The sequence below is a fragment of the Perissodus microlepis genome, chromosome 2 (genome assembly GCF_051167445.1).
Source record: "Perissodus microlepis isolate ML-2025 ecotype Zambia chromosome 2, ASM5116744v1, whole genome shotgun sequence".
In the NCBI taxonomy this organism is placed as follows: domain Eukaryota; kingdom Metazoa; phylum Chordata; class Actinopteri; order Cichliformes; family Cichlidae; genus Perissodus; species Perissodus microlepis.
Genome location: NC_140462.1, coordinates 18,203,699 through 18,228,537, shown reverse-complemented (window position 1 = coordinate 18,228,537; position 24,839 = coordinate 18,203,699). Strand labels below are relative to the sequence as shown.

At 40.2% G+C, this 24,839-nt stretch overlaps 1 protein-coding gene and 1 pseudogene across 2 annotated transcripts in view; one reads left to right on the top strand and one right to left on the bottom strand.

Annotated features, from left to right (window-relative positions):
• LOC146392660 (ATP-binding cassette sub-family C member 5) overlaps positions 1 to 24,839 on the top strand; it is a 31,124-nt gene that overhangs the window by 1,855 nt on the left and 4,430 nt on the right. For both annotated transcript variants that reach the window (XM_084951659.1, XM_084951653.1), the window contains 22 exons: positions 1,506 to 1,694; positions 2,207 to 2,362; positions 6,987 to 7,134; positions 8,013 to 8,246; positions 8,563 to 8,736; positions 9,695 to 9,842; positions 10,780 to 10,928; positions 11,363 to 11,470; positions 12,200 to 12,544; positions 12,775 to 12,846; positions 13,049 to 13,173; positions 13,266 to 13,338; positions 13,492 to 13,695; positions 13,945 to 14,070; positions 14,388 to 14,499; positions 14,593 to 14,777; positions 15,162 to 15,308; positions 16,192 to 16,321; positions 16,659 to 16,812; positions 22,855 to 22,983; positions 23,199 to 23,385; positions 24,497 to 24,586. In XM_084951659.1, the coding sequence (XP_084807785.1) occupies positions 1,516 to 1,694; positions 2,207 to 2,362; positions 6,987 to 7,134; positions 8,013 to 8,246; positions 8,563 to 8,736; positions 9,695 to 9,842; positions 10,780 to 10,928; positions 11,363 to 11,470; positions 12,200 to 12,544; positions 12,775 to 12,846; positions 13,049 to 13,173; positions 13,266 to 13,338; positions 13,492 to 13,695; positions 13,945 to 14,070; positions 14,388 to 14,499; positions 14,593 to 14,777; positions 15,162 to 15,308; positions 16,192 to 16,321; positions 16,659 to 16,812; positions 22,855 to 22,983; positions 23,199 to 23,385; positions 24,497 to 24,586 (3,375 nt within the window). In that variant the 5' untranslated portion in view covers positions 1,506 to 1,515. The remainder of the gene's footprint in view (positions 1 to 1,505; positions 1,695 to 2,206; positions 2,363 to 6,986; positions 7,135 to 8,012; positions 8,247 to 8,562; positions 8,737 to 9,694; positions 9,843 to 10,779; positions 10,929 to 11,362; positions 11,471 to 12,199; positions 12,545 to 12,774; positions 12,847 to 13,048; positions 13,174 to 13,265; positions 13,339 to 13,491; positions 13,696 to 13,944; positions 14,071 to 14,387; positions 14,500 to 14,592; positions 14,778 to 15,161; positions 15,309 to 16,191; positions 16,322 to 16,658; positions 16,813 to 22,854; positions 22,984 to 23,198; positions 23,386 to 24,496; positions 24,587 to 24,839) is intronic.
• Positions 20 to 1,517, bottom strand: LOC146392661 (uncharacterized; annotated as a pseudogene).

Sequence of the window (24,839 nt, the reverse complement as noted above, 5' to 3'; positions counted from 1 at the left end):
TTGGTGATGGCCAAATCAATTAAATAAAGTGTGGTGCATCCAGTCCACTTTTTGGTCCGACTAGATATTCTGTAGAAGCTGAGCATGCGATCAGATAGGTCAGCCCCTCCCATGTTGATATTATATTTGCAACCACTGCAGGTCTTGGGACTTGTGAATTGGGACAGCCAGTGAATGGAATGATCTGTTCATCATACAGACCTTTGTTTGCCTGGGCAGATTGAGGCAACCTTGAAGGACTCTCTTTAGAAGTGGTCTGACTTTCCCCAGGAGATACTTTCTTTTCTCATTTTCTGGCAGATCATCGACTACTTTCAGCGAAGACCTGATCTTGTAGAAATGACCACATGTCATGGAATCAGCTATAACTGCGACTCTTATTTTGGCAGCCCAGTACATTCTAATTCTCGGATATCCAAGGCATGCAATGTACACTGAGATTCCTAAAAAGCTATTGATTTCTTCTGGTGTTGTGTTTAAACTACACCCTGAATCCTGTACCATACGCTGGTTGGTAAGTCCTGAATTAGTTTTTTGTCAATGTACTGCTGGAAATACTGCTGTGGGCTCCAATCATTAAGTGTCATTAGGGTACCATCATCTCCAATTCTGCATTCTTCCAACAAAGGCATAAACCTAAGATAATGGAAAATTAGTTAGCAAAATAAAATTTAGATACTCCAATATCCGATATAGTTCACTTACAACACATTTTCACTATCTTTATAAGTTAAATCAATTTAACCATACTTTTTTCACTCAAAATCAAAAATTCCTGATTCTCCTACATGCTGTTTTTGGACCAGATAGGATGACGGCAGATTTCAGCTGACCCTGTATCGTTTCTTCATTACATCCGCCCCTGCATCTTGATAATCTTTGTCTGGCTCCTCCTGGGTTTTCACCCTCTCCTATCTGGCTCATATGACTCTCATCTTCTGAAAGATCTATGTCTGAATCTCCCTCAATGATTGTGTTAAGAATTCTTTCTGCCTCTGTCAAAGAGTTGTCTACTAGAAAAAAGTGAAATTAATTTAAGTACAAAGTCCTGACATGCACCAGAGTACACATTAATAAATTAGTCATTTCCTCTGTGAAACTAAATAAGCTTAGGTCTGAAAACCCCCTCAAATTACTTACTAGATGTTTATTTTTGAAAATTAATCAAAATCTGAGTTTAAAAAAATATTTTAAATGTAGATATCATGCTTACATGTTACATCATGTAAGCATGTGACATCATTTTAAAGGTACTGTTGTCCTCTCTAAGAAACATCAGGACTCAGCAGAGTGGCATGTAGAGTGTGAGTGATACAAGCAAAAACTAAATGTGTGCTACAGTGCACAAAAGTGAATTACTGGGTCTCAGGAGGATATATTATATAACAATGTTTTGGGGTTTTGTACTATTGATCAGTTACTGTGTCTCTTTCATATGTAACAACTTAGTGTAAATAAAAAGAAATAGTTGTACAATGGCTTTCACAATGCTCTTTTCTCCTCAGAGGGCCCAACATGTTCCCTGATGCACTGGAAGCAGCCGGGTGTGTAGAGGGTCTGTCACTGCCCTCTCTGCAACCGCTGCCAGAACTGGAGGAAGAGGAAGCAGAGGCTTCATTGGAGAGGGGGCCAAAGAGGCCAGGACGCTACAGGAAAAGCCTTCAGCTTTTAAAGCCCTTCAGGATAAGGCACAAGTAAACAAAATCGACTTTAATTGTATTTGATGACTCTGGTAGCGAGAGAGATGAATGAGAACATAAAGGCAGAGACGGTTTTAAGCTCCTACAGTGTAAAGATGTTGTTGTATGTTGAAGTGTAAAGATACACACGGACTCTGGAGTACACATTTGCTCTGTTTGGCCCCTCCCTAATGTGCTGACTATTTGGGTGTAGCCTGAGGCCATGATAAGGGCTTGCAACATATCCCCCAGCAGCACAGTGCCATGTCTGAGCATATACCCACTGATAACCCCCCCCCCCAACTTCTTTTTCTTTTCGCTGCACTCTTAGATTTCTGTGAAGAGCGTGTAAATTACTATCCAAACACAGCCGGCATGATTCACCTTTCATTGACTCTGGCGAGTCAAAGGCGCCGATTATTTCTCAGAAAACCTATGTCTGTCTGTTCCCCCAGCATAGCGCCTCTGTGTGTGTACCTGTGCTTTTATACATCTCACCTATTTCCACGTCTTCCACTCTATTCCAGGCACCAGCATCCAGTCGATAATGCTGGCCTCTTCTCATTTATGACTCTGCACTGGCTCTCGCCGCTGGCAGTGAAAGCCTACAAGGCGTCCAGCTTGTCTATAGATGATGTGTGGGGACTGTCTTGCCACGAAGCCTCTGCAGTCAACTGCCAAAGGTGAGGTAATTGTGCCAAAGCTGAGGTTTGCCTGATGAAAGGGACCTGTGGTGTTAGGAAGACTCTATTTATTGTTGAAACACAGTATTCCCACAATACTGGAACCTGGTGAGGCATGAAATAAAAAGGTGAGGTAGGAGTTATTTGAAGGTGTTAGATTTTTACGTTTTCTTTATAACAGTGAAATTTAATATATGGGAACTGTCCCCTCTTTAAAAAAAAAGGGACTTTTGAGTGAAATCACAAAGCAAAACTATAATATGCTGTTTACACAGACACTGCATATTGTATAACATATTAATATTGAGTTTTGATGAGCCAAACTTTCTTCTACTTTCTTTCTTTCTTTACAGTCAACAATCTGGGAATTATTTTAAATCAGTCATCTGTGTAGCATAGCACTGCGGTAAATACAGGCTAGTATATCTAGCTGGCTGTATTTACCCAGCAACAAATGTGCTGTTCACTCCTTTATGAAACAGCATTTACTAAAATTTGCAGCGTCATTGCACAAAATTATAGCCTTATTCAAGATTTATGTCTTCATTAACAAAGAGAGTGTGAGAATGAGGGTCACAGACAGAGTGTTGGAAACTACTGAAGAACAAACTCCTGTTAAATGGATCTGCCATTTTCTATTTCTTCATTTTTTCTTCTTCTTTGTATTATTATTAACATCCAAGACTACATATGCAACATATATACAAAGGAAAAAAAGAAACAAGAGAAACAACTTTGAACAAGCAGGAAGGTTTCGACTGGTCAGTACATGGTCAGTACAATTTAGTTATAGATGTTCAAAAACAATACCAGGTCTATAGGGCGTGACATAGCTGACCAATATTTCCCAGTGTAAAACAAATTGTTCAGATGTATAACTGAGAAATGCTTGTCCAGTTTGTCAATGAACATTGTGATTTCCATTCATATATTAAATGTTGGGCTCTCCTTACTAGTCTTTCTACCAGCCACCAGTAGTTTCATTAAGTTCTTATCTCTTTTATCTAGTCTAGAGGTGTATACCCAAAATATATAGACTTACTTATTAGAGGAATTTTTCAATTAAAGTGTCTTTTATCCCCCTTCAATAGTCTTTAATAACAAGATGATGGAAAGACAAGGTAGTACTTTGCATTAGAGATAGGTGATAGTAGTTGACAGGGAGGTTAGCCCTCTTAAGCCCGAGATTTCTGAGAGGGTGAAATAAAAAATCTTGTCAAATTCTTCCAACAAAACCTAACCCGTTTATCTTTTTTTGTTATTTATGTTAACATTTATTTATGTTAACATAAATACGACTTATTAACACTTATTTATGTTATTCTGATATTGTTCCACAAGTTGTAGATGTGATATTTTTTATTTTTTGCAGACTGTGAAACTTTGCCTGTCTTTGCTTTTATGAAACGGCCTCTCTAAGATGCTCTTTGTATAACCAGTCGTGTTATTGAGCCTTCTCTTTTTAGCGCCACTTACTCTTCTAACTTTTTGTTGAACCCTCCCCAACTCTTTTGAGACGTGCTGCTGCCGTCAAATTCAAAATAAGCTAATACTTTTTTGTGAATTGGCACATTTTCTCAGTTCAAGTAGTTGATATGTTCCCTACAACCAGCTGCAAATAAAATATGGATTCATGAGATTTGCAAATGACTGCATTATAGGTTGATACATATGCACAACACTACAGTTTTAGTAGCCTAACCTATAGCATAGATTAACTGGATGGTCTGTAAAATGGATTTCAAAAGGCACCGGTACCACAAGGACAGTCGAGAGGGCACAGACTTAAATTAACCCAAATGAAACCTGGCAGGCAGCCTAAACAGCCCCTTTTGGGCACTAACATCAGCCCTGTCTCTCAACAAGAAATGAATAACTGAGTTACCCTTTTTTTTGGTTTGGTGCAACAACATTAATTTATACAGTTTTTTCGAGGGGAACTCTGTTGACTTCCATTTTCAGCCCCTGTAGTTGTTGCTTGGTTTCTTTATAAGTGTTGAGTAATGCCAGTGTCATCATTTTAAGTAACATGCAGTCAGCTCACTGCACATGACTGGCATCTTCATTATATGCTCTGATGCTTTAGCTGAAGGAGTGAAAATGAAGTTACTAATTTTCAAATATTCAAATTGCTAATTAACATCTAGTGAAGTTGTAGAGGAGAGTTGCTAATCCATTCTTGGTTAAAATGTGCTTCGGTCACTTGTATAAGTAGATTCTCTTTGTGCTGCAACCCTGAGCTGAGATTGTGTTATTTGTCCAGAGTATCCTGTGGAGCTTGCTGTTTGAGGATGAATTCCACTGATATGATATGTAACTGTACAAGCCTGTTTCAGTCTCGTGGGACAGGATTGTCTTTTTAAAATAAATATCGAGAAAGCCCTTTTGTTAAACCTAGTGAGATTAATTGTGACGAAAACAGAAAATGCAAGTTCACGTTTCATTCAGTGTTATTAGTCAGGGTTTTTGGAGTGATACAGCTGTCGTTTTAGTATTCATAATTATGTACCGTTTTGTGTGTTTGTGCAGCACATAGTTAAGCTATACCTTGAGACTTAACTGATGAACATCCTGTGTCTGTTTACAATACAGGAACGATGTGATGGGATAAAGGCAGGGGAGTGTTGCTAAGAATGGCTGGGATTACAGATTACCGTGAGAATTTGTGCCTCTCTTAGACAATAATGGCATTAAGTGTGTACCTGTAATGCACAGTGTCTCCCTGTCTCATTCATTAGCTGTCACTGACAGGAGCCAGGCTGGGGCAGACCGTGAGATAAAAGGCCAAGCTACAGCTTGGGAAATGCCTCGTAAAGACGCTCTGATTCTATGAATGAACTTAAATGTTTTACATTAAGCTTATTATTTGTGCTACTCAGGGAAAGTAAAACCAGTGTTTTTTTCCATTACTGCTGTGACTCAGCAGTAAAAAGGAGAGCGACTATTTGAGGAAGTTCACTCTTGTATCTGGTGACAACTGCGTAGGTTGCCAGTAATGCTTGTTCTGTTTAAAGATCGTGGCTCAGGGCTGAGAGTTTTTGTGCTGCTTTGTGTATGTTAAAAAGAAGCAGACACGGGAAGCAGCAAAAGAGCACAAAGCCACTGGGTGGGTGTCTGACACAGTTTACATAGCAAGAACATTTACAGAATGGAGATGCAAAAGCACAGCACAGGAAATTGGAAAGGCACCCTGGGAGAGTTGACACTTGTTGGTTGCTCAGTGAGGTGCGAACCTTGAATGCTGTGTGCTGTTCAAACACACTCCTGCAACATCAGCTTTGCGTGCCATCTGGCATGCTGAAACGATGGCTGTCAGGAACATTTCACTCCTGTTCGAAAGCAAATAATTCCTGCTTTACAGCCCACACTGTTGCCCTGCTGTTCTCCTTTTCATTTATATGTAGGTACATGTACACACATGAGATCTAATATGGTATTTCTAAATACACACGACTTTGGATTTGTGTGATCAGAAGTTTGCATGTGTTCATCGTGCATATAAATATGATGGCAGCTGTTTAGAAATGGCTCAGAGAGACCTTCCCCCGCTCGTGTAAATCTAGAATTTCCCTTCATAGATCTTGACTGAGTTCCTTGGACTTTCTCATTGTTTTGAATATTGGTCAGTCCTGTCACACAAATGCTATGTATGTGCATATTTTAACCTGTATGTATACTTTTGTCCCTGTGTGGATTAAATCCATTATAAATTCATACTTGTGCAACCAGTTCTTGCTTTCTAAAGTAATGCTTTAAAATCGTTCCACCATGGAAAAAGAACAGTTCAAACTCAGACTCATAAAAATCATTAAAACTCCCAAATTATCTGTAATCTTCTGACCACAATTGTATATTCATTTTTGACAGTAATGGGGGGGCGGGTGGTTAAAAAAATCTCTTCCAGTTTAATTTGCTATTCCTCGCTTGGTTCTTTGATTGGATTTAGCTACACTAGTCTAACTTTCTATGAATCAAACTGTGTCTCTGCAGCATTTGGAGTGCAAATAATTGCAATTCCTTAGATTTAGCACCATTTGACTTCAAGTAGCAATTACCAGGCCGTGCAAGAGTGTAGCGGGTATAATGTTCTGTCTATCTCTGATACGTTTTTAATAAAGTCGTTAGGGCGTTAATTACTTTCTGCAGCTGCTCGACTGCTGCTTTATAGAGTCATTAGCCGTGATGCATTTGGCCAACAAGATATTTACCCACTTCAAATGGCATTATACAGCAATAAAAGTGCTTTAGCACATCTTTAACATGTTTGGTAGTACCTTTCTCAGTGCAATTATGTAAAGCGTGATTGTATATTGTAGGTCACCTTTATACTATTATCACCCTAGCTATCTTTAATTGTCTTTTGGGGTTTTTGATTGCATTGATTGCCTTCTATACTGTTTTTATCCTCTATTTTAGGAAGTGCTGATTTTATCCAATTAAAGAAAAAAATATCCAAGAAACTTTTGGGCTCTTTACCACCACATTGGATAGCACTGATGCGTGAAAAAAGGGGAAGCAGTTAGAGAGTTATATATATTTAGTTTAGTGAGAATGGACTCATGTTTGGCTGAACTGTGTACTCCTATAGTTTGTCACTATTTGTGATCCTGGGTTTTGGTTCCAGGCTTGAATATTTGTGGCACGAGGAGCTCAAACGAAGCGGGCGAGAGGGGGCATCCCTGACAAGAGTCTTCTGGAGGTTCTGCCAAACCCGTACGCTGGTGGCCGTATTCTCCCTGCTTCTCACAATGGTGGCCGGCTTTGTTGGGCCTGTGAGTACAGTCTAAATCCTTCTTTGCCTTTTATATTTTTTTGCTGATTCAGCTAAAACGCCTTTCAGCATGGTCGCTGGCTTGGAGCCTCAAGTCCATGTATTTTCAGAAAATCACTTTATCCTGTTTCATGCTGGTCTGGAAATTGAAATGAAAACATACTGGGAGATTATAAAGCCTTAGATACTGAGAGTCATATTAATACCATAGATTAGCTGTTTTGTACCCAGTCACACTTTGGTCCAGATATGCGCAGGGCTTTTTATGTGGCACACTTGTAGCTTTAGATTCCCTGCCGAAACAGCTCTCAGATGATTATCGGAGAACAAACTCAAAGTGTGACTATTTCTAAACATTCCTTATCGGAAAACTGAAAACTGAAGGGTAATTATGTTTGAAGTTCTAAGTCTGTGGCATTTATGAGTGACTTTCATTGTTCCTTTTGCTCCAAGCTGTTTCTTTTGATGTCTTATGTGCATACTATGTGATTCCTGCTACCCACAACTAATAGCATTTACTGGATTTAGTTCTTAGACAATGACGCATTTGTCTCACATTCTTATGTGATTTTTTTTTCTTTAGTGCATTTAATGACAAAGCAATGTTGTATGTATTCTTTCTGCTGTGGAATGAGTTATTGACTAATTTTACTTATCCAGGCGAGCAAAAATATTGCTTAAAAATGCATTTTGTCATATTTTATTTTGTCCACTTTTAATCAAGTTATATATGAAATATTTCCTGTGTTTCTACTTGTTTTTATTCTCTATCTCCTACGTTATCTCTGTCCTTGTTGTTCTCTGTTTTGCCACTGCCACTTTTTCTCTGTGCTTTCCTTCTTTCCTCACTCTTTCCTTTCTGTCACTCTATGTGGGCAGGCTATCCTGGTTAAATCTCTGCTGGAGTATTCCCAGAGCTCAGAGAGCTCTGTGTGGTATGGCCTGTCTCTGGCAGCCGGGCTCTTCCTCATGGAACTGATGCGCTCCTGGTCTCTGGGACTCATGTGGGGCGTCAATTACCGCACTGCAGCACGCCTCCGTGGGGCCACTCTTACCCTGGCCTTCCACAAGATCCTTCGCCTGCGCAGCACTAAAGACATCAGTCCGGGCGAGGTAGGTGTTGTAACCCTGGAGGGAACTCCTCTTCATATTAAAGAAATCATCCCTCGCTGCAGGGCACCACATGCAGATGATTGAGATGGATTTAATTTCTGCTCTTACACCAGTCCTGCTTAGATTTCGACAAATCCCATAGCCTGAGGGAGGGGAGGCTGTCTAAGATTAGTCATTACTCAGCTTAAGAGGAATCATTGTCCAACAAGTAAATGTGGGAATAAGGATAACTGTATTCATAAAACTGTTTTTGTAGTAATATTTGGAGGAATTTTGAAGCAGTACTTTATGTAAATCACTGTCTCTCTCTACCTAGCTGATCAACATCTGCTCCAGTGATGGCCAGCGGCTCTATGAAGCAGTGTGTATGGGCTGCCTTCTGGCTGGAGGGCCACTTGTGGGAATACTGGGTCTATCTTACACTGCATTCTTCCTGGGCCCCACGGCTCTGATGGGGTCATCCATTTTCATCATCATTTACCCTGTCATGGTACGACTTTCACTATAACATCTAACCAGAGGCAAAGAATGGAAAACATGGTTGTCTGTCTGTCATTCTTTTTAAAGTGGACCTTTTATGCTGATTTCCGGCTCCTTATTTTTTATTCCTGGACTCTGCTAGACTTGCATGAGTCACAGTTCAAAAAACTGCTTATTTATCTTATACTGTGCCTCGGTTGCAGCACCTCTATTCCTTCTCTGTCTGAAGCAAGCTGTTTGAGCTTTTCTCCTTTTTCTCCCATCCTCCCTGTAAGCCAACTTTTTTTTAAACTCCAAGACAGAGTGGTGTGCTTTAGATGACCGTATTAGGAATATCTGCTCTCTTTGACAAACAAATCCAGCAGCAGAAGAAATTGAAATGGAGCGTTTAGGGCAGACTGAAGCATTTTGGCTCATGTGGATTACGTGTACATAAATTGACATGATTTAAAATTTTGGTGATGTTTAATATGAGCATCCATCAGTATGACAGTTCATCGATATGAGAGAAAATGACGTAATAGGTCCACTTTAAGATAATGTAATTATAGCAGTTTCAAGAAGTTTTACCAAAAATTACTCACCAGAGAGTTTATTATTGCTGATTCATTCTTTCCAAGTTAGATTTTTTTTAAATCTAATTTGGTTAGTTGAAGACAGAAATCGTAACGTCATTAAAGTCTTTAAGTTAATTTAGATTACTGGAGAGCCAAACAGACACTTTTTTAAAAGCATCATAACTCTGTGGCTATCAGTCGCCTGTCAACTTTCTAACTGTTATTTTCAAATTACACTCAGTCTGAGCTGTAGTCTGACAGCTAGAGACCCTGCTATTGATGGGGAAGGCGTTTATCACTCTGGTCTCCGGGACAGGCCTGCAGCACAGTTAATGTGATTATGTCTGCTTTCATTTCCTCCCCCGCCACTTATTTCTCCTGTCATCATTTCCCCCGTTCCTGTCTGGACAGATGCTTGCATCAAGGTTGACGGCATATTTCCGCAAGAAGTGTGTGGCAGTCAGCGACCAGCGCGTGAGGCTGATGAACGAGATCTTGGGCTGCATAAAGTTCATCAAGATGTATTGTTGGGAAGATGCCTTTGCAAAAAACATTCGCAGTGAGTGGCAGTCATGTGACTCAGCAATATATCCAGTGCTCATTTCTTGAATGTGGTGAAGGCCTGAGAACTTTGTGCAGGTCAGCATTTTTGAGAATAAAGTGTCACTTCACTTGAACATCTTTTACTCATGCAAATTTGTCACTAAATGAGCGGTTTATCACCTAAAAGTAGGCTTGTCCTCGTAGCAAACTGGCATGATAACCCTGCCCCTTAATCCATTTCCATTAACCTGCCCTGTTTAAGTGTGCCATTGTCTATAATCAAAGGCAGTTTCAACCCCTGCGCTTCAAGATTAATTTGCAAAGTGTTTGGGGCCCTATGATACCTTAAATGGCTGTCAAGGCTGCTCTACTTATTCATGACTAAGCGATGGCCTTTTCTCATGAGGTCCTTGCTCTAGGTCATGGATAAGCATCATTTTCCCTATTTAATCTGCTCCAAATTAGCCAGCTGGGTCTCACTTTCATTGCTGTCTTGTGATTACCTGCTATAATAACAATAATTAATTTGCATTCATTGGTGAATGAGTCTTAAGAGTTACAATGTCATTCCAAATTTACAGTCAGCAATTGTGCCGATGACTCCTCCTTTGTAGTTTATGCAAGAACGCACACATCCCAATGGGGAATAAGGACAATGAAGTGACTAAACGAGCCCGTGCAAACGGGATATACAAACATAGACGAGAGGGTCAGGATTCAGGAATTGGACTTGAAAAGTTTTCAAGGATCACCAGGTTTTGGAGCCCCTTTGAAGAGCGAGTCTCTTGTCCTCTCTTGTATCTATTTTTGTGTGCTTGCTATTTTGGTTAGTGACTCTGATTGTGGTGTGGATTGGCTGGCCAACACTTTCACTCGACCCTTACGTCACATTCGCATTCTTTGTGTCTGTCCTTGGTTATTTATCATCTCTGTCTTTCTGATCTCCTCGACAGAAGTGCGGTTAGAAGAGAGGAGCATACTAGAGAGGGCTGGGAACGTCCAAAGCATAACAGTGGGATTGTCTCCTATCACTGTGGTGCTTGCAAGCGTGTGCACTTTCTCCTTACATATGGCCTTAGGTTATGACCTAACCGCAGCTGAGGTATTTATATATAAAAATCTACAGGTGTGTGACAAGTCAATAGGAAAAACAAATCATAAAGACAATGAATGACAATTATGCTTTGTGGTATGTATAAAAATACTGAGCTCGGCCCAGAGGATTCTGATTTTCAGATCAAAATGGCAACAAGACAAAAAAAATCTAAGGGACATATTGGGGCAAGGATGGTCCACTGGCTAAATCATTAATAAATGTTGTCCAAAACTGAAGCACTATGGTGTGGTTTTCCTATAATTTGTCACCCATCCGTAGTCAGCATGTTGACTGCATATTTATTTAAATTGTGTAACTTTTAAGATGCCCACCAAGTCTCTGGTCATGACGAGCACATATACACATTTTAAAGTCAAACTTCATGAATATAAATAAATTATTGAGTATAACTGTCTCCATCTCTACACATCCCACCTCAGGCTTTCACTGTGGTTGCAGTTTTCAATGCTATGACCTTTGCCCTGAAAGTCACACCACTGGCGGTGAGGTCACTATCAGAGGCTTCTGTTGCAGTCAAAAGATTTCAGGTGAGAAAGATGGACTGGTGTCTTGTAAAAGTGGATAAATGATAATGTTTCATGTAAAGAATAGTGATGTAGCTGTTGATGTCTTCATGTCTTAATAGTATTTTAAGATGTCAAGGTTGATAAAGCATAAATGAACTTAATCCATATCACTTCTCAGAATAATTACCTTTTTTTAAAGGTCACACACTAAATTAAACTCACATAGTATGTCAGTGGGGAAGCAGTTTTTAGCCTATTCACGTATCACATCTGACATTTTTGCTGTTTTCCAAACACGTGATAAATACAAAGCTAAGTAAAAAGAATTTTTAAAAAAAATATACTTTATTAATCCCCTGTAGTGAAATTACTCTCTGCATTTGACTCATTCACTCAGTAAAGCAGTGGGCAGCCACCAATTCAGTGACTGGAGAGCAGTGTGTAGGGATGGTACCTTGCCCAGGGGTACCTCAGGGTAGCCGTTCAGTGGATTTGAACCCCCGACCTTCTGATCATTAGATTTATCCTTGGGTTTTCTGTATTTCAAGTCATATTTTTTTTATTTACAGTCGTTTCTTTATTTTTTCAGTTTTTGTAGTACTTAACCTGTTTACCACATGTAAACATGTTTTTAAAAAAGGATTAAACTGCATTTTTGTTTTTCAAGCACTAAAATATTTAAGTAACTATTAAACTGGTCATCACAATGCGTGCTGCCTATAATCTATCCCACTACGTTTGACTCCACAGAGGCTCTTCACGATGGATGACAGAGAGGAGGTTGTAGAAAAAATGGAGGATCCTGGCAACGCCGTAGAATTTCAGGTTGCCACGCTGGCTTGGGAAAAGGCAAAAGGCAAAAAACCAAACCCGGCTCCCAAGAAGCGAGGAGTAATGAAGCATGTGCTGCGAAGGGAAAAGCTTAGCTTGTACATTTCCACAGAGGATGGCAAAGGAAACAAGGAAAACCCCAATGTGCAAAGTCTCCTCACAAATATGGAGCAGGAGAGTCCACAAAGCACTGTCTCCTCCACTCAAAGCATACGCCCCCCACTGCACAAAACCCTGCACCGAATTAACCTGCGTATAAAGAAGGTAACACCACAAACACATATCAAGTCGATTAATTATGATTTTTCTCAGTTCTAGTCTTTACATACATTTTACTTACAGTGGTGAATACTCATATTAAACATGACAAAAGGGTATAAAGTAAAGATCATTTTAAACAGTGATTCCTACAAGGCTACTTTGGCAGCATTAGAGAATTAAAAAAAAAAGAAGTTGGAAATGAGCTGTGTTCTCTATTTTGCCACTGCTACTAGGGGTCGCTGGTTGGAATCTGTGGAGGTGTCGGGAGTGGAAAGAGCTCTCTTCTGTCTGCTCTGCTGGGACAGGTGAGATTCAAGTGAATGCTTAACTAGATGCTCACTTTAGATTTCCTCTTCAGATAACCCAGAATAACTCATGAATAACAACAAGGACAGCTTTTCTTGCTGAAGTTTTCAATCATACACAATGTCACAGTATAATCTGCAATCTGAAAAGGACTTTTTCAACTATTTTCTCTGCTCCCTACCTTCTGCCTTTGTGTTTTAGATGACTCTGTTAGAAGGAAAAGTTGCTGTCAGCGGTGGCTTCGCATATGTGTCCCAACAAGCCTGGATCCTAAATGATTCTCTCAAGGAAAATATCTTGTTTGGAAATAAGTATAACCCAGACAAGTAAGAATAAGTACTGTATAACCATGTTATAAGTAAAAAAGCGCTAAACCTGCAAATTTATCCCTAACTTTGCATATTTGTTTCGACATTAGATACAGTGCAGTGCTGGAGGCATGCTGTTTACTCCCAGACATTGCAGAGCTCCCATATGGAGACATGACAGAGGTATCTGTTGCTTCTTTTTAACAAAATGTCAGCTCCGAAAACATCGATTTCTCAAATATCATGCCCAGCAGTTTCATTTTATGCAATAAATTTAATTCAGCCTCAGCACGAGGAGAGTTTTGTGCAAAATGTATTTTTATTTTCTCTTTTTAGATTGGCGAGAGGGGTGCCAACCTGAGTGGAGGGCAGCGTCAGCGAGTGAGCCTGGCGCGTGCACTCTACAGTGAGCGGCCCATTCTTCTCCTGGATGACCCTCTCAGTGCTGTTGATGCCTGTGTGGGCTCCCATATCTTCAGTAAAGCCATTCGGGGGGCCGCTAAAGGCAAAACCATACTCTTTGTAACGCATCAGCTGCAGGTAAGTATCACCTGTGAAATTCCAATAATTTCCATCAACATCCTTTTGCAGTTTCTGCTCTTTTAGAATATTTCAGTCCTTTCTGTCAAACTGAGTCTTTCTTGCTTTTTCAACCATAAGAAATGTTGCTTCTTTGCTGGAAAAGTTCCAGCGATCAATTAATAAAAAGTTTAAACCTTCAAAAATCCACAGAATGTCAGCAAAATTAATATCTTGCTCTTTTGCCTCTTTCATGCATTTATCTTTTAGTATCTTCCTGAGTGCGATGTTGTTATTCTGATGAAGGACGGCCAGATTGCTGAGCACGGTACCCATGCGCAGCTAATTGGTAAAGACCGCAACTATGCCATGCTATTCAATAGCATGCAACAGGAGGTAAGGCCAGGGGCACACGAGGAGCAAAGCCAACTCTTTTGAATAAGGCATCTTTGCCCTCACGACACAATAAAACTGAACATTACAAGCTGAATAATTCATAAGCCCAGAAAGGCAGGGCCTGTAGCAAGGAAATGTTAATGAATACAAAGGCTTTTATTATTTATGTGTGCAGTGATTTACTGGTGAGCTGCTAAAGACCATGTCACCGATATCTCTGTTTTAATAATGTCCACAGTGCCATTGCTATGGCCGTTGTGATTTCTGCTGGTGACATGTGTCAAAACTCTTCCCCCACTCCCCTTTTTTACTCTCAGAATCTGGTGAAAGAGAAACTAAAAAACAAAGAGCAGAGGGTAGGTGGAAATAAGGCTGACAGTGCCACTGATGTTGCCAAGGTCAGCCCAAAGATGGAAAGCAAGAAAGGAGGTGAGAAACTCTGCCCGTTTTCATGCTTCTCATGTAAATTGCTGTTTTCCATGAGAATGGTTCATAAGTAACTTTTCTGGCTTTTATATTTAGAACCATTGATGAAAGCTGAAGAGAAAGGCTCTGGTTCAGTCCCGTGGTCTGTTTACGGAGCCTACATCAAAGCAGCGGGAGGCCCAGTAGTCTTCGTCATCAACATCTTCTTCTTTTTTTCCACCACAGGCAGCCTAGCTTTCAGTAACTGGTGGCTGAGCCACTGGATCAGACAGGGCAGTGGGGTGAGTGTAGATGACTCTAGTTTTCTATAATACAGGATTCTCTGTAGTGTGTGTCTTGCTCCCAAAAGAAAAATAACTACTGTGTTTGGATGAGTGTGGCAGCTGACTGAGCATTAATCTGGATGTGCATGATTAAAAAAGTAACAGCACCTTGGTAAACTTAATTAAAAACAAGAGTGAGCAGTAAAGAAACAGATGTGCAGCTAAGCAGTTGGTGGCTGCTGTTGAGAAATGTGCTTGGAATGGCAAACACCACCGAACGGACTGATTTTCATGACTTTTTTTTGTGATCCAAAGTGTGCTTTTCTCAATTTCGTTAGAGACCAAATGGGGAAAAATGATTTTTTTTGTCAGCCTGTAATTTGTTGCTCCATCTGCCCTCAGAACACATCATTAATCTCGGTGAATGAAACAATAGCGAGCAACAGCATGAGACTCAACCCTCATATTCGGTACTATTTAACTGTTTACATCATCTCCATGGGAGCTGCGTTGTTGCTGAAGACAATCAGAGGGTTGGTGTTTGTGAAGGTAAGCCCCTTTCTTTCACATGTTTGTCCTCTTAACCACTGATGAACTTTAAAATTGAGTAAAATGTGTACCTTATATCCAGATAGCGCTCCTGCTTGGATGTCTACACTGTCATTTGTTCATGCTCTTATGGATCCAGTGCTATAATTGAAAATGCTTGCAGGACAAGTCAGTTTCTCTGTCCACTGTCCTGTCTCACAACTCATACAGTGGCTGCATGCATATCAGTCTGTTTCTTTATGAGAAACGGAGACAAAGAAGCAGAGAGAAAGAGCGTGTGAGTGTGCGTCTGTGTGTGTGCGCGTGTGCACGCTCGTGTATTTCAGCATCCCCTCGAGTGTGCATCCTTGTTTTCAAGCTAACCCATCCTGACACTGCACTGCAGAGGTTAGGTCCCCATGTTAATGTGTGCCACTTGAAATTGCTAATTTTTCAAAGATGGCTAATCTTTTTTTTACCTCTAGCTGTGATGAGATCTTTGTGAGTGTTAAATATTCCATTAATAGAATTAATTTGTTCTCTGCTGCCACATGTAATTTCTGTCCAATTGTTGAAATGTCTCATGCGCACTAGGTCATGACCTTTATGTCAGCCTCCCAGAAACTCATTATAAATGAAGATTTGACAGCACTACTCTGTGCATGACAGCTACCCACCACTGTGCACATGCATAGCATATGTAGCATTTATAACACTCGGGCAACATATGTGTTCCACTGTACCCGCTGTGCTTTGAGGTTTAAAACTGTGTCAACTAACAGACAATTTCACTCCAACTGTCTGTTTATCCAAGCAATGAATGTGTCCATACGGTTCCTAAAGTTGTTGTTTACATGTGTCAGGTCTCGTGTTCAAGCACAACATATGTTGTCTGTGTTGACAGTGCACAGTGAAGGCTGCCTCCGTGCTCCACGACAAGCTGTTCAGCCGGATCCTCCATTGCCCTATGCACTTTTTTGATACAACACCTCTGGGTCGTATCCTGACCCGCTTCTCTAGGGACATGGACGAGGGTGAGTCTTGATTTGTCTTGACTGTGAACCTTTCCCCCAGGAGACCTTTCAGTCAGTGAAGTCACCCTGGTTGACAAGGTGTAGTGCCAAGACACAGTGTGATTTGACATGGAGCATTTTCCCTAGTGAGTGGCTCTCTGTTATGCACTTCACTGGTGTCTTTGCTTGACATGTTGATTTGTGAGCTGTTGTTTCTTTGGGTGGTTGGGTTTAATATTTTCGCAGACTCTGCTGTTTTTTTGCTGCTCATAGATTTTCCCCTGACAAAAGACACTTAGTGGGACCTAGAGAGACTCTACACAGTGCATCTGATGTACTTTATTTCCCGTCTCCACAGTGGATGTGCGTCTCACCATGCATGCTGAGATGCTCCTGCAGAACCTGTCCCTGGTGCTGCTTTGCTTGGGAATGGTGGGCATTGTCTTCCCCTGGTTCCTCATTTCAGTCCTGCCTCTGGGAGGATTTCTCTACATTGTCAATCGTCTTTCCAGGTCAGACACTCAACACTCTCATCCTAATCTTGGCTTTTGTTATTTTGTCCAAGAGTATAATGCAGACAATGTACAATGGTCAGCTTCATACTGTGAAATTGCTCCATACAGACAAAATGACTTAAGCTTTTTATAAAAAGCAATAAATTTCACTGTAACTAATATTGCAACATGCAGCACATGTGTCATTTTAATTACTTTGTTTTACTTAAAACTAAATAGAACTGTTTTTCAGTCATAAATGTGACTTTATTTTAGTCTAAAACTTAAAAAATCAAGAGTAAAACCTCTATAATTTATCCAGTTTTTAGTAAAAGAGCTGTTTTCTATGATAGATATGGACAAAATGGAAATTCTGAAAATTCAAGTAGCTAATATGGTCCCTCAAATTATTGACCCCCAGAGTATCCACTTTTGAAAGATTGTATCAACTATGTGCTAAAAGTGTGATTTGTGTACACTAAAAACATGCTCCCCATGCAGGCATACCAAGAGTCATGATCACACAGTTTCTCCATTTTTCCTGCCTTCATAAGTATACAAAAGTTACGGGTCCGCTAGTCTCTTGGTGGTTCATCCCACCACACAGATGCTTAAAGTCTTTTTTTTTTTCAAAGCAAGCGGAACTGACAAGGAGATACCGTCATGCAATGCAAAGTAATTGGAGAGCAGTAAATTGCTTTCCCCTATGAGTTGTATTTTTAACTGACAGCTGCCTATTATTTTCTCTACATGGAGTTGATAAGAGTGAAGTGATTGCAGTAAAGGTGAGGCTTAACACACAGAGCTAACACGGGCAAAAAGCCCACTGTAGATCGTCAAAGTTAGGGTGATAAGTCACTCACTAATTAGAACACCTGCATTTTTGTTTTATTTTGTTTAGTTCTCATCTCGTTTAGTTCTGGTCCACATATTGAAACAATACCCTTCATTTTTAGTGTCTCTCATTTTAAAATTCAAAGTTTTAAGAGAGACACTTTTTTAAAGTCCAGCCTTTATCCGACAGCAGTGAAGAAAGAAAAGTTAAGCAGATTTTCTTTGAGCCTGATGGATGCTTCGATAAAGAAAATTAAATCCAGCTATAACAAGGACTGAGAAATTACTTGAGAATGGAGGAAAGCTGGTGATTCTCAAAGCCTATTTGCTCTTTTCCTGGGTTTTTTTTTTTTTTACTTTTCCCATTTTTGCACTGGGGGAATATGACACTACACAAAGTTTAGGTTAGATATATCAAAATTTAAGACTTCCTCTTAGCATTTGTAATGTGGCTCAAGTTCTTGTACACAAACATACTCTTTGTCTTACACTTAGTTTAGTCAGTTTGGATCTAATCACCCCAGTGGGCACCAAATATTGGAATGTTACTATACTTGTGGGGACCAACAGACTTTATGGGAACAATTTCCCATCCCTATGAATTTGAAGGCATTTGTGAGACTCAAAATGTGGTTTTAGTGTCAGGGTTACAATCAGGTTAGGGTTAGGCATTCATTTTTGATGGTTAGGGTTAGGGTAAGCCGTTAGGGAAAGCATTATGTCAATTAGATGTCCCCACTAAGATATGAAAACAGACCTGTGTGTGTGTGTGTGTGTTTGTTTGTTCCTTTTTAAAATGTGGACATGCAGAGCTGGCAGATTGTGGGTTGCAGCTTTCTTGAGAACTGCTCATCAAAACATCACGAGTGACTGAAGTAAAACCAAAAATACATGAAAATAAATCAAACTGTCTACCTTTCTGTGTGTGAAATAGTTTGAAATTTAGACCCTTAGAGTGATGACATTTTGTAAAAGGTACATGTCCCTGTCATGTCTCTTTTTCAAAGGCCTTTTCAAAGACTTCAAAGGCCTCTTTGAGGTTTAAACGATTGAATAAGTTTTAGTTTTCTGTTAGCGAAAGGCCTTGTCACGTACTTGTGATGGTTGAACTTAGTGGTAAGCTGCTTCGGGCTAATAATTGTCAGTGAATATAGTTATATACTACTTTCTGCATTCATAATTTCCCAACACCATCACTGTTTTACAGATAGCTGTAGACACTCACTGTTGTACCACTCTCCTGACCTCAATTTGACAATGATTTGAACCAAAAATGTCAAATTTGGATTCCTCACTCCATAAGACCTTTTGCCACTCACTTTCAGTCCAGTTCTTGTGTAATTTAGCAAACCTCAGTGTTTCTCCCTGTTTGCCCTTTTTAAGAATGGCTTCTTGACAGCGAAGCCTCCACTGTGACCATTTCTGACGAGGCTTCGACAAACAGTAGATAAGCTGAAGGGACAGATGTATCTCTCAGGTCCTATGTCAAGCCTTTTCTGGCTTTTTTTCCTATTTATTAAGGACACAACTTTCATCTGCTGAAGATGTTCCCTGGGCTTGCCATTTCTTTTGTCACATAACATAGCAAGCTGCAAATAACGAAATATCAAAAGACAGAATTTAAAATTGGTTCTATCGTTGATTGTCTGTTAGGTGTACACACAACACTGGTTCTTCCTTTGAGTTTGTTGCCTTTTTATGCTTGAATGATTCATAGGTCAAAATGTTCCTCTGAAAATGATCAGGTACAAGGACTAGACTGAAAATGTGTAGAGTAAAAAAAACAGCCAAAGATAAACTTTGAAAGGCTTTCAGAAAGCCTGGAAAACTATTGCTTAAGACATTCTTCCCATACACGAATATGAGCAGGGATCATTCAGTCTGGGGGAAAGACTGGTACAACTCTTGAGAACTGCTAATCCCAAAATATTTAACTCACTACTGCACTTACTGGGGCGATCGTGGCTCAAGAGTTGGCCGTTTGTCTTGTAATCGGAAGGTTGCCGGTTCGAGCCCCGGCTCGGACAGTCTCGGTCGTTGTGTCCTTGGGCAAGACACTTCACCCGTTGCCTACTGGTGGTGGTCAGAGGGCCCGGTGGCACCAGTGTCCGGCAGCCTCGCCTCTGTCAGTGCGCCCAAGGGCGGCTGTGGCTACAATGTAGCTTTCCATCACCAGTGTGTGTGTATGGGTGGATGATTGTGTATAGTGTAAAGCGCTTTGGGGTCCTTAGGACCAAGTAAAGCGCTATACAAATACAGTCTGAACATTTACCATTATTCAGACTGAGAACTTTTATTGTCATTGTACAGTTGCTTGCACAAAGAAATTATGTAAGAAGACCACAAGGTGCGAAAGTAAAAGACAATTCACTGTAAAAGACAAACACAAACAAGCCACCAGTTAAAATCTTCTCCACTTATTAAACTCTGTTTTAAAACATGCTCTAATCTGTAATGTTTAATATGGAGTAATATGGAGAAACAATATAAATTTGGCCAACGATAGAGATTTTGACTATACTACTACTACTACTATACTATTCTCTCGCAGCTGTTCTATTCCCATGTTGTTGCAGTATATTAATAACTAACCTTGTATTGTGGATGAATAATCTCAGTTGTTCTCCTGACTGAAGTTTGGCCCCTGTATAGCATCCTGCTATGCGATTGCATTTGTCCCTAACGACCAGAATCCCTCACGTTAACTTTTATCGAGTGGAAAAAAAGTTGGCGTTCATCCTCCAGCTTCACTGTGCTAATGTTATGCTAACATAGCTGTGTCGCTAGCAATCAGGTAGCACAACATTATATACCAGGTAGTCCAACTTCAGTAACCCTGCAAACGCCACTGCTGTTTAGTTTTCTGTCTTCATTTATGTTGGAAGTGGTAGCAGAGCTGTACGTTTTAATTAGTTTCAAAAATCTCTCAGTCAGAACATGGTATGTCATGTTTAGGTGGAAACTAGCGAGCTAACTTCCTGTTAACTTGTAACTCCGTTAAATTTAATAAATTTTGTTTTCATGGATGCATGGATGTTAAACTTAATTGTTGCACCTGGTAAAGCAGCAACGCTGATGATTTTATTAAAGATGAAAGAATTCAGACTGTTTTTAACTCTTAGTGTTCGTTTGACTATGGGACCTGAAGGGGACGAAGTTTTGGACCCAGATTACTCCGCGAAGCGCCTCACTACGGCAGCCGTAATGCTCTGACAATCCATCAAGCAGTGCGGCTTACCAAAGTTGTACTAAAACATTTTTTAACAGATTTCTGCACGCCAAAATCGGTTCGAGGTCAGTAAGCACAACCAGAATTTATACATAAGGCACACTCTCGATTTTTGAGAAAATTAAAGGATTTTAAGTGTGCCTTATAGTGTGGAAAATACGTTATACAGAAGAAAAGAATATATCGTGATATATATCGTTAGCGCACGTGCTTCAAATTATATCGCGATATAAATTTTAGGCCATATCGCCCAGCCTTAGAAAGAAGTACTGTGATAATCTTTATCTGAAATGATCTGTTCCATAGTAAATTTTGCAAATGCACCTAGTCATTTTGTATAATTTTTTCAGCAGTTGCGCAATATAGGTGAAACCACAGAGGGAAACAACAGCTTGCTGGAGTCTCGGGAAATAACCAGAGCATATTGTTATTTCCTCTATCAGTGAGCTCAAGAAGCTCACGAGTCTCTGTGTTATTGCTGCTCCGATGTGAAATCTGAAAGCACATTTAGATTTAAACACATAAAACTATGAGTATTTTTGACTTTTAGACTTGTATCATAATGACAAATATAAGATAAACTGATATACAGTAGCTATGATTATGTTTGGAGGTGGATTTAGTTTTAGGGAGCTCAGACATTTAAAACTTTCCCTCCCAATCTCTGTATGTACCGCTTGATATTTTTAAACTGGAATTCTTGATTACTTTAATCAGACTTGACACCATTTTTGTCTCTCGAGTGATTAATAAATCACTAAGCATCTTCAGTCATCTTTAAAGAAACATTTTATTTATGGGCAGTGCAGGAATTAGTGATAAATTCTGAGTAAACAACAGAGACCCAGAAGGAAGAGATGATCCCCACCTGTCACTGGAAGGTAGTGATGATCCTTGGCAATGCTGTTGAACAGGGCGAAATGCTGTATCTGACAAAGTCACGACATCCCGAGATATTTATGGATGTTACATCAACCTAGATCTCCCATTGATATTACCCACTTCTAAAGCAGCTTTTTATTGAATTCTGAGACGGAGCAGCCCAGGGCATAAACATGTTTGTCTGGATCACAGCCTCGAAGCGAGGAAGTGTCATGTTCCTTCCGTCTCTCTTCGCAGCTTTTTATGAGAAAACTGAATGATTCATAGGAGATGTGTAATTCCCATGTACCGTTCATTCAGTCTTGGCATCTAAAAATAGAAAGACACCACACCTTTGTCAGTATAAGTCTCTCCCCGACACTTTGTCTCGAATGGTGAGTCTGATGTCTGGCTGTCTGTGTGTATGAAACACTGCTCATAATGTTGCACAAGCATCAGATAGAGGGAAACGGTAGGGAAGTAAGAAAAACTGGTGCCATGTTTTGGACCATGTGCCGATCCGTCTCTGCCCGTCATTTCATCATGATTTGTCTGCAGCGCTCTTGGATTGTTAAAGCTGATGCATTCTTCATTCCTTCACTCCTCACTTGTGTTTCGGTATTAACGTGTGATGTCAGTTTTCCCTCCGAAATAGAGGCTGGTACAAGTAAAATAGAAATGTGGCTGAAAGCTGCACTGTCAATTTAACTGAAATATAACATACGTGCGTTGGTTCTCAAAACAAACATTACTCTTGTTTCATAAAATTGTCTCTTTTGCACATACTCCGGCTCGTCTTTTGTGATTTCCAGTTGAATGTAATTCATTTGAACCATTTACCCCGCACATGCTAGAGCGTACTTTCTCACAATGCCTTACAATTTTCATTCAAATGAGACTAAGATGAGTGGAGGCTTTACAGTTCTGCAGTGTGCTGACTCATTAGGATTTTCATAACCATTTAGGGCTGCAAATCACAACATAAATTAGTTCTAATGTGTTTCTAATATATTTGCTTCTGTGATGTATACACAGTGGAAACGGCTCAGAGTAACATCAATACTGAGCTATGTATTTTAAATAAAAATGTGAATTTCATGGAAGTTCAATGTATGATTTTCATTGTTCACTTGCAGGGTACTGCTTCGTGAGCTAAAGCGCCTGGAGAATATCAGCCAATCACCATTCACCTCTCACATCACCAGCAGCCTTCAAGGCCTCTCCACCATCCATGCCTATGGAAGAGGGCATGATTTCCTCCAAAGGTGAGTATAAGGCTAGCTATGGGCATCATTAAACTTTAATTTCATCTTATCTCTTCTTGTAGTTTTTGAGTTTGCTCCTCTGCTAGTAAATATACCAGAGCCCATACCAGTATATTTCCCCTCAGCAAGCAGGAGAGTGCAGAGCTCTGCTTGCTTCTGCTCTGGCTGAAATTAGTTTACGGTATCTCTCTTTCTCTCCCTCTCTTTTTTTTCAGATATCAGGAATTGCTGGACACCAACCAGGCCTCAAACTACCTCTTCAGCTGTGCAATGCGTTGGCTGGCTATCCGCCTGGACCTCATCAGTATCTCCCTTATCACTGCTGTAGCACTGCTCATTGTCTTCATGCACAATCAGATACCTCCAGCCTACGCAGGCTTGGCCATATCATATGCAGTGCAGGTGTGTAAACAGACTCATGTAGTAACACAGAATGTGCAAAAACACTGACGGCTCTGGTCCTCTGAATGGCAAAAAAGTTGACAGTTTGAAGCTCCGGGCTGTGTAGGAAGGGTAGCAAGGCAGCCTCTATAACTGTTTGCGTCTAAATGTGAGTTAAAACTTGTCTGAATATACACCGATCACCTTGTGTACTTAACCTTATTTAGAAAACTGGTCTGGGCAGTTTGGGGCAAGGACATGTGGCTGGATGTTGCCAACGTGTACAGTACGGGCCGCAGAGGCCCCATAGGTTTTGTTGCAGGCACATCCTGTGGATGCTTAATCAGACAGGGATTTTAGTCAACACTGGGAGCTCTTTGTTGAGAATTTCAAGTTAGTCCTGAACAGATTCTTCAGTGTGGGTGTTCTGGTTGCTGCCATGGGTGGTAAGCTTTGTCTGCACCATTGTTTGGGTAGGAGTTACATAACCACAATATAACCACAGGAATCCCATGAAATAAGAGTTCAAGGTGGAACATTGAACTCTAACAGGGTTATCATTGTCATTCTTGGCATCTTCACCTTGCCTAGTTTTAATGTTTGCTTCATCGATTTGAAAAGACAGATTAAAATGAGGCTTTTTGTGTTTGACAGAACAAAACATGTTCATAAAATACATCATTCATCTTTTTTATTCTGTAGTATTTTAGCTGTTATTTGCTGCTTAATATGGGTCTTGTAGCACTGCATGAAGCAGCCATTGATTAGCACAGGTTACATGGTCTCGCTTTAACGCACACTCTCACCTTGCTGTACACAGACAGGATGATTTTCACAGTGTGTCTTAGAAATATGTTTGTTTTCTCATTGCCCAGTTTTTTGGTTTTTTAAGATTCTGTTCTTTACTGCATGTTATAATCGACACAGCCATGACAGAGAATTGAAATCGATTAACAAGATCGTGAAGGAGCCATATCAGCAAACCTGTTTATTAGGCTGTAAATTGCCAGTTGTTTTATTGCTCAATTGCTGAAGGGGGGCAGCGCACATAAATAGCGAGTGTTTCATAGTAATTGGTGTGACACTGTTAATCATTAACCTTTTTACCCCTCTGCTTTTCTTTCTCTTCCAGCTGACTGGCTTGTTTCAGTTTACCGTACGGCTCCTCACAGAGACAGAAGCTCGCTTTACATCTGTTGAGAGGATCAATCATTATATAAAGGTAACAGCATTGATTAGCACAGTGAGAAAGGTGGATTGTGTAACAGCATGTCTGAAATAACAGCACTAGACCAGACCACATGAGATATATGACACCGTTTTAATTCAAGGCTGTTGGCAAGTCCAAATGTATGTGTGTGTAAGTGAGTGTGTGTGTGTGTGTGTGTGTGTGCGTGTGTGCGTGTGTGTGTGTGTGTGTGTTTTTGTCACGAGCATTTGATTAGGAATGTGTGGTAAACCAAGATAGAAACCTC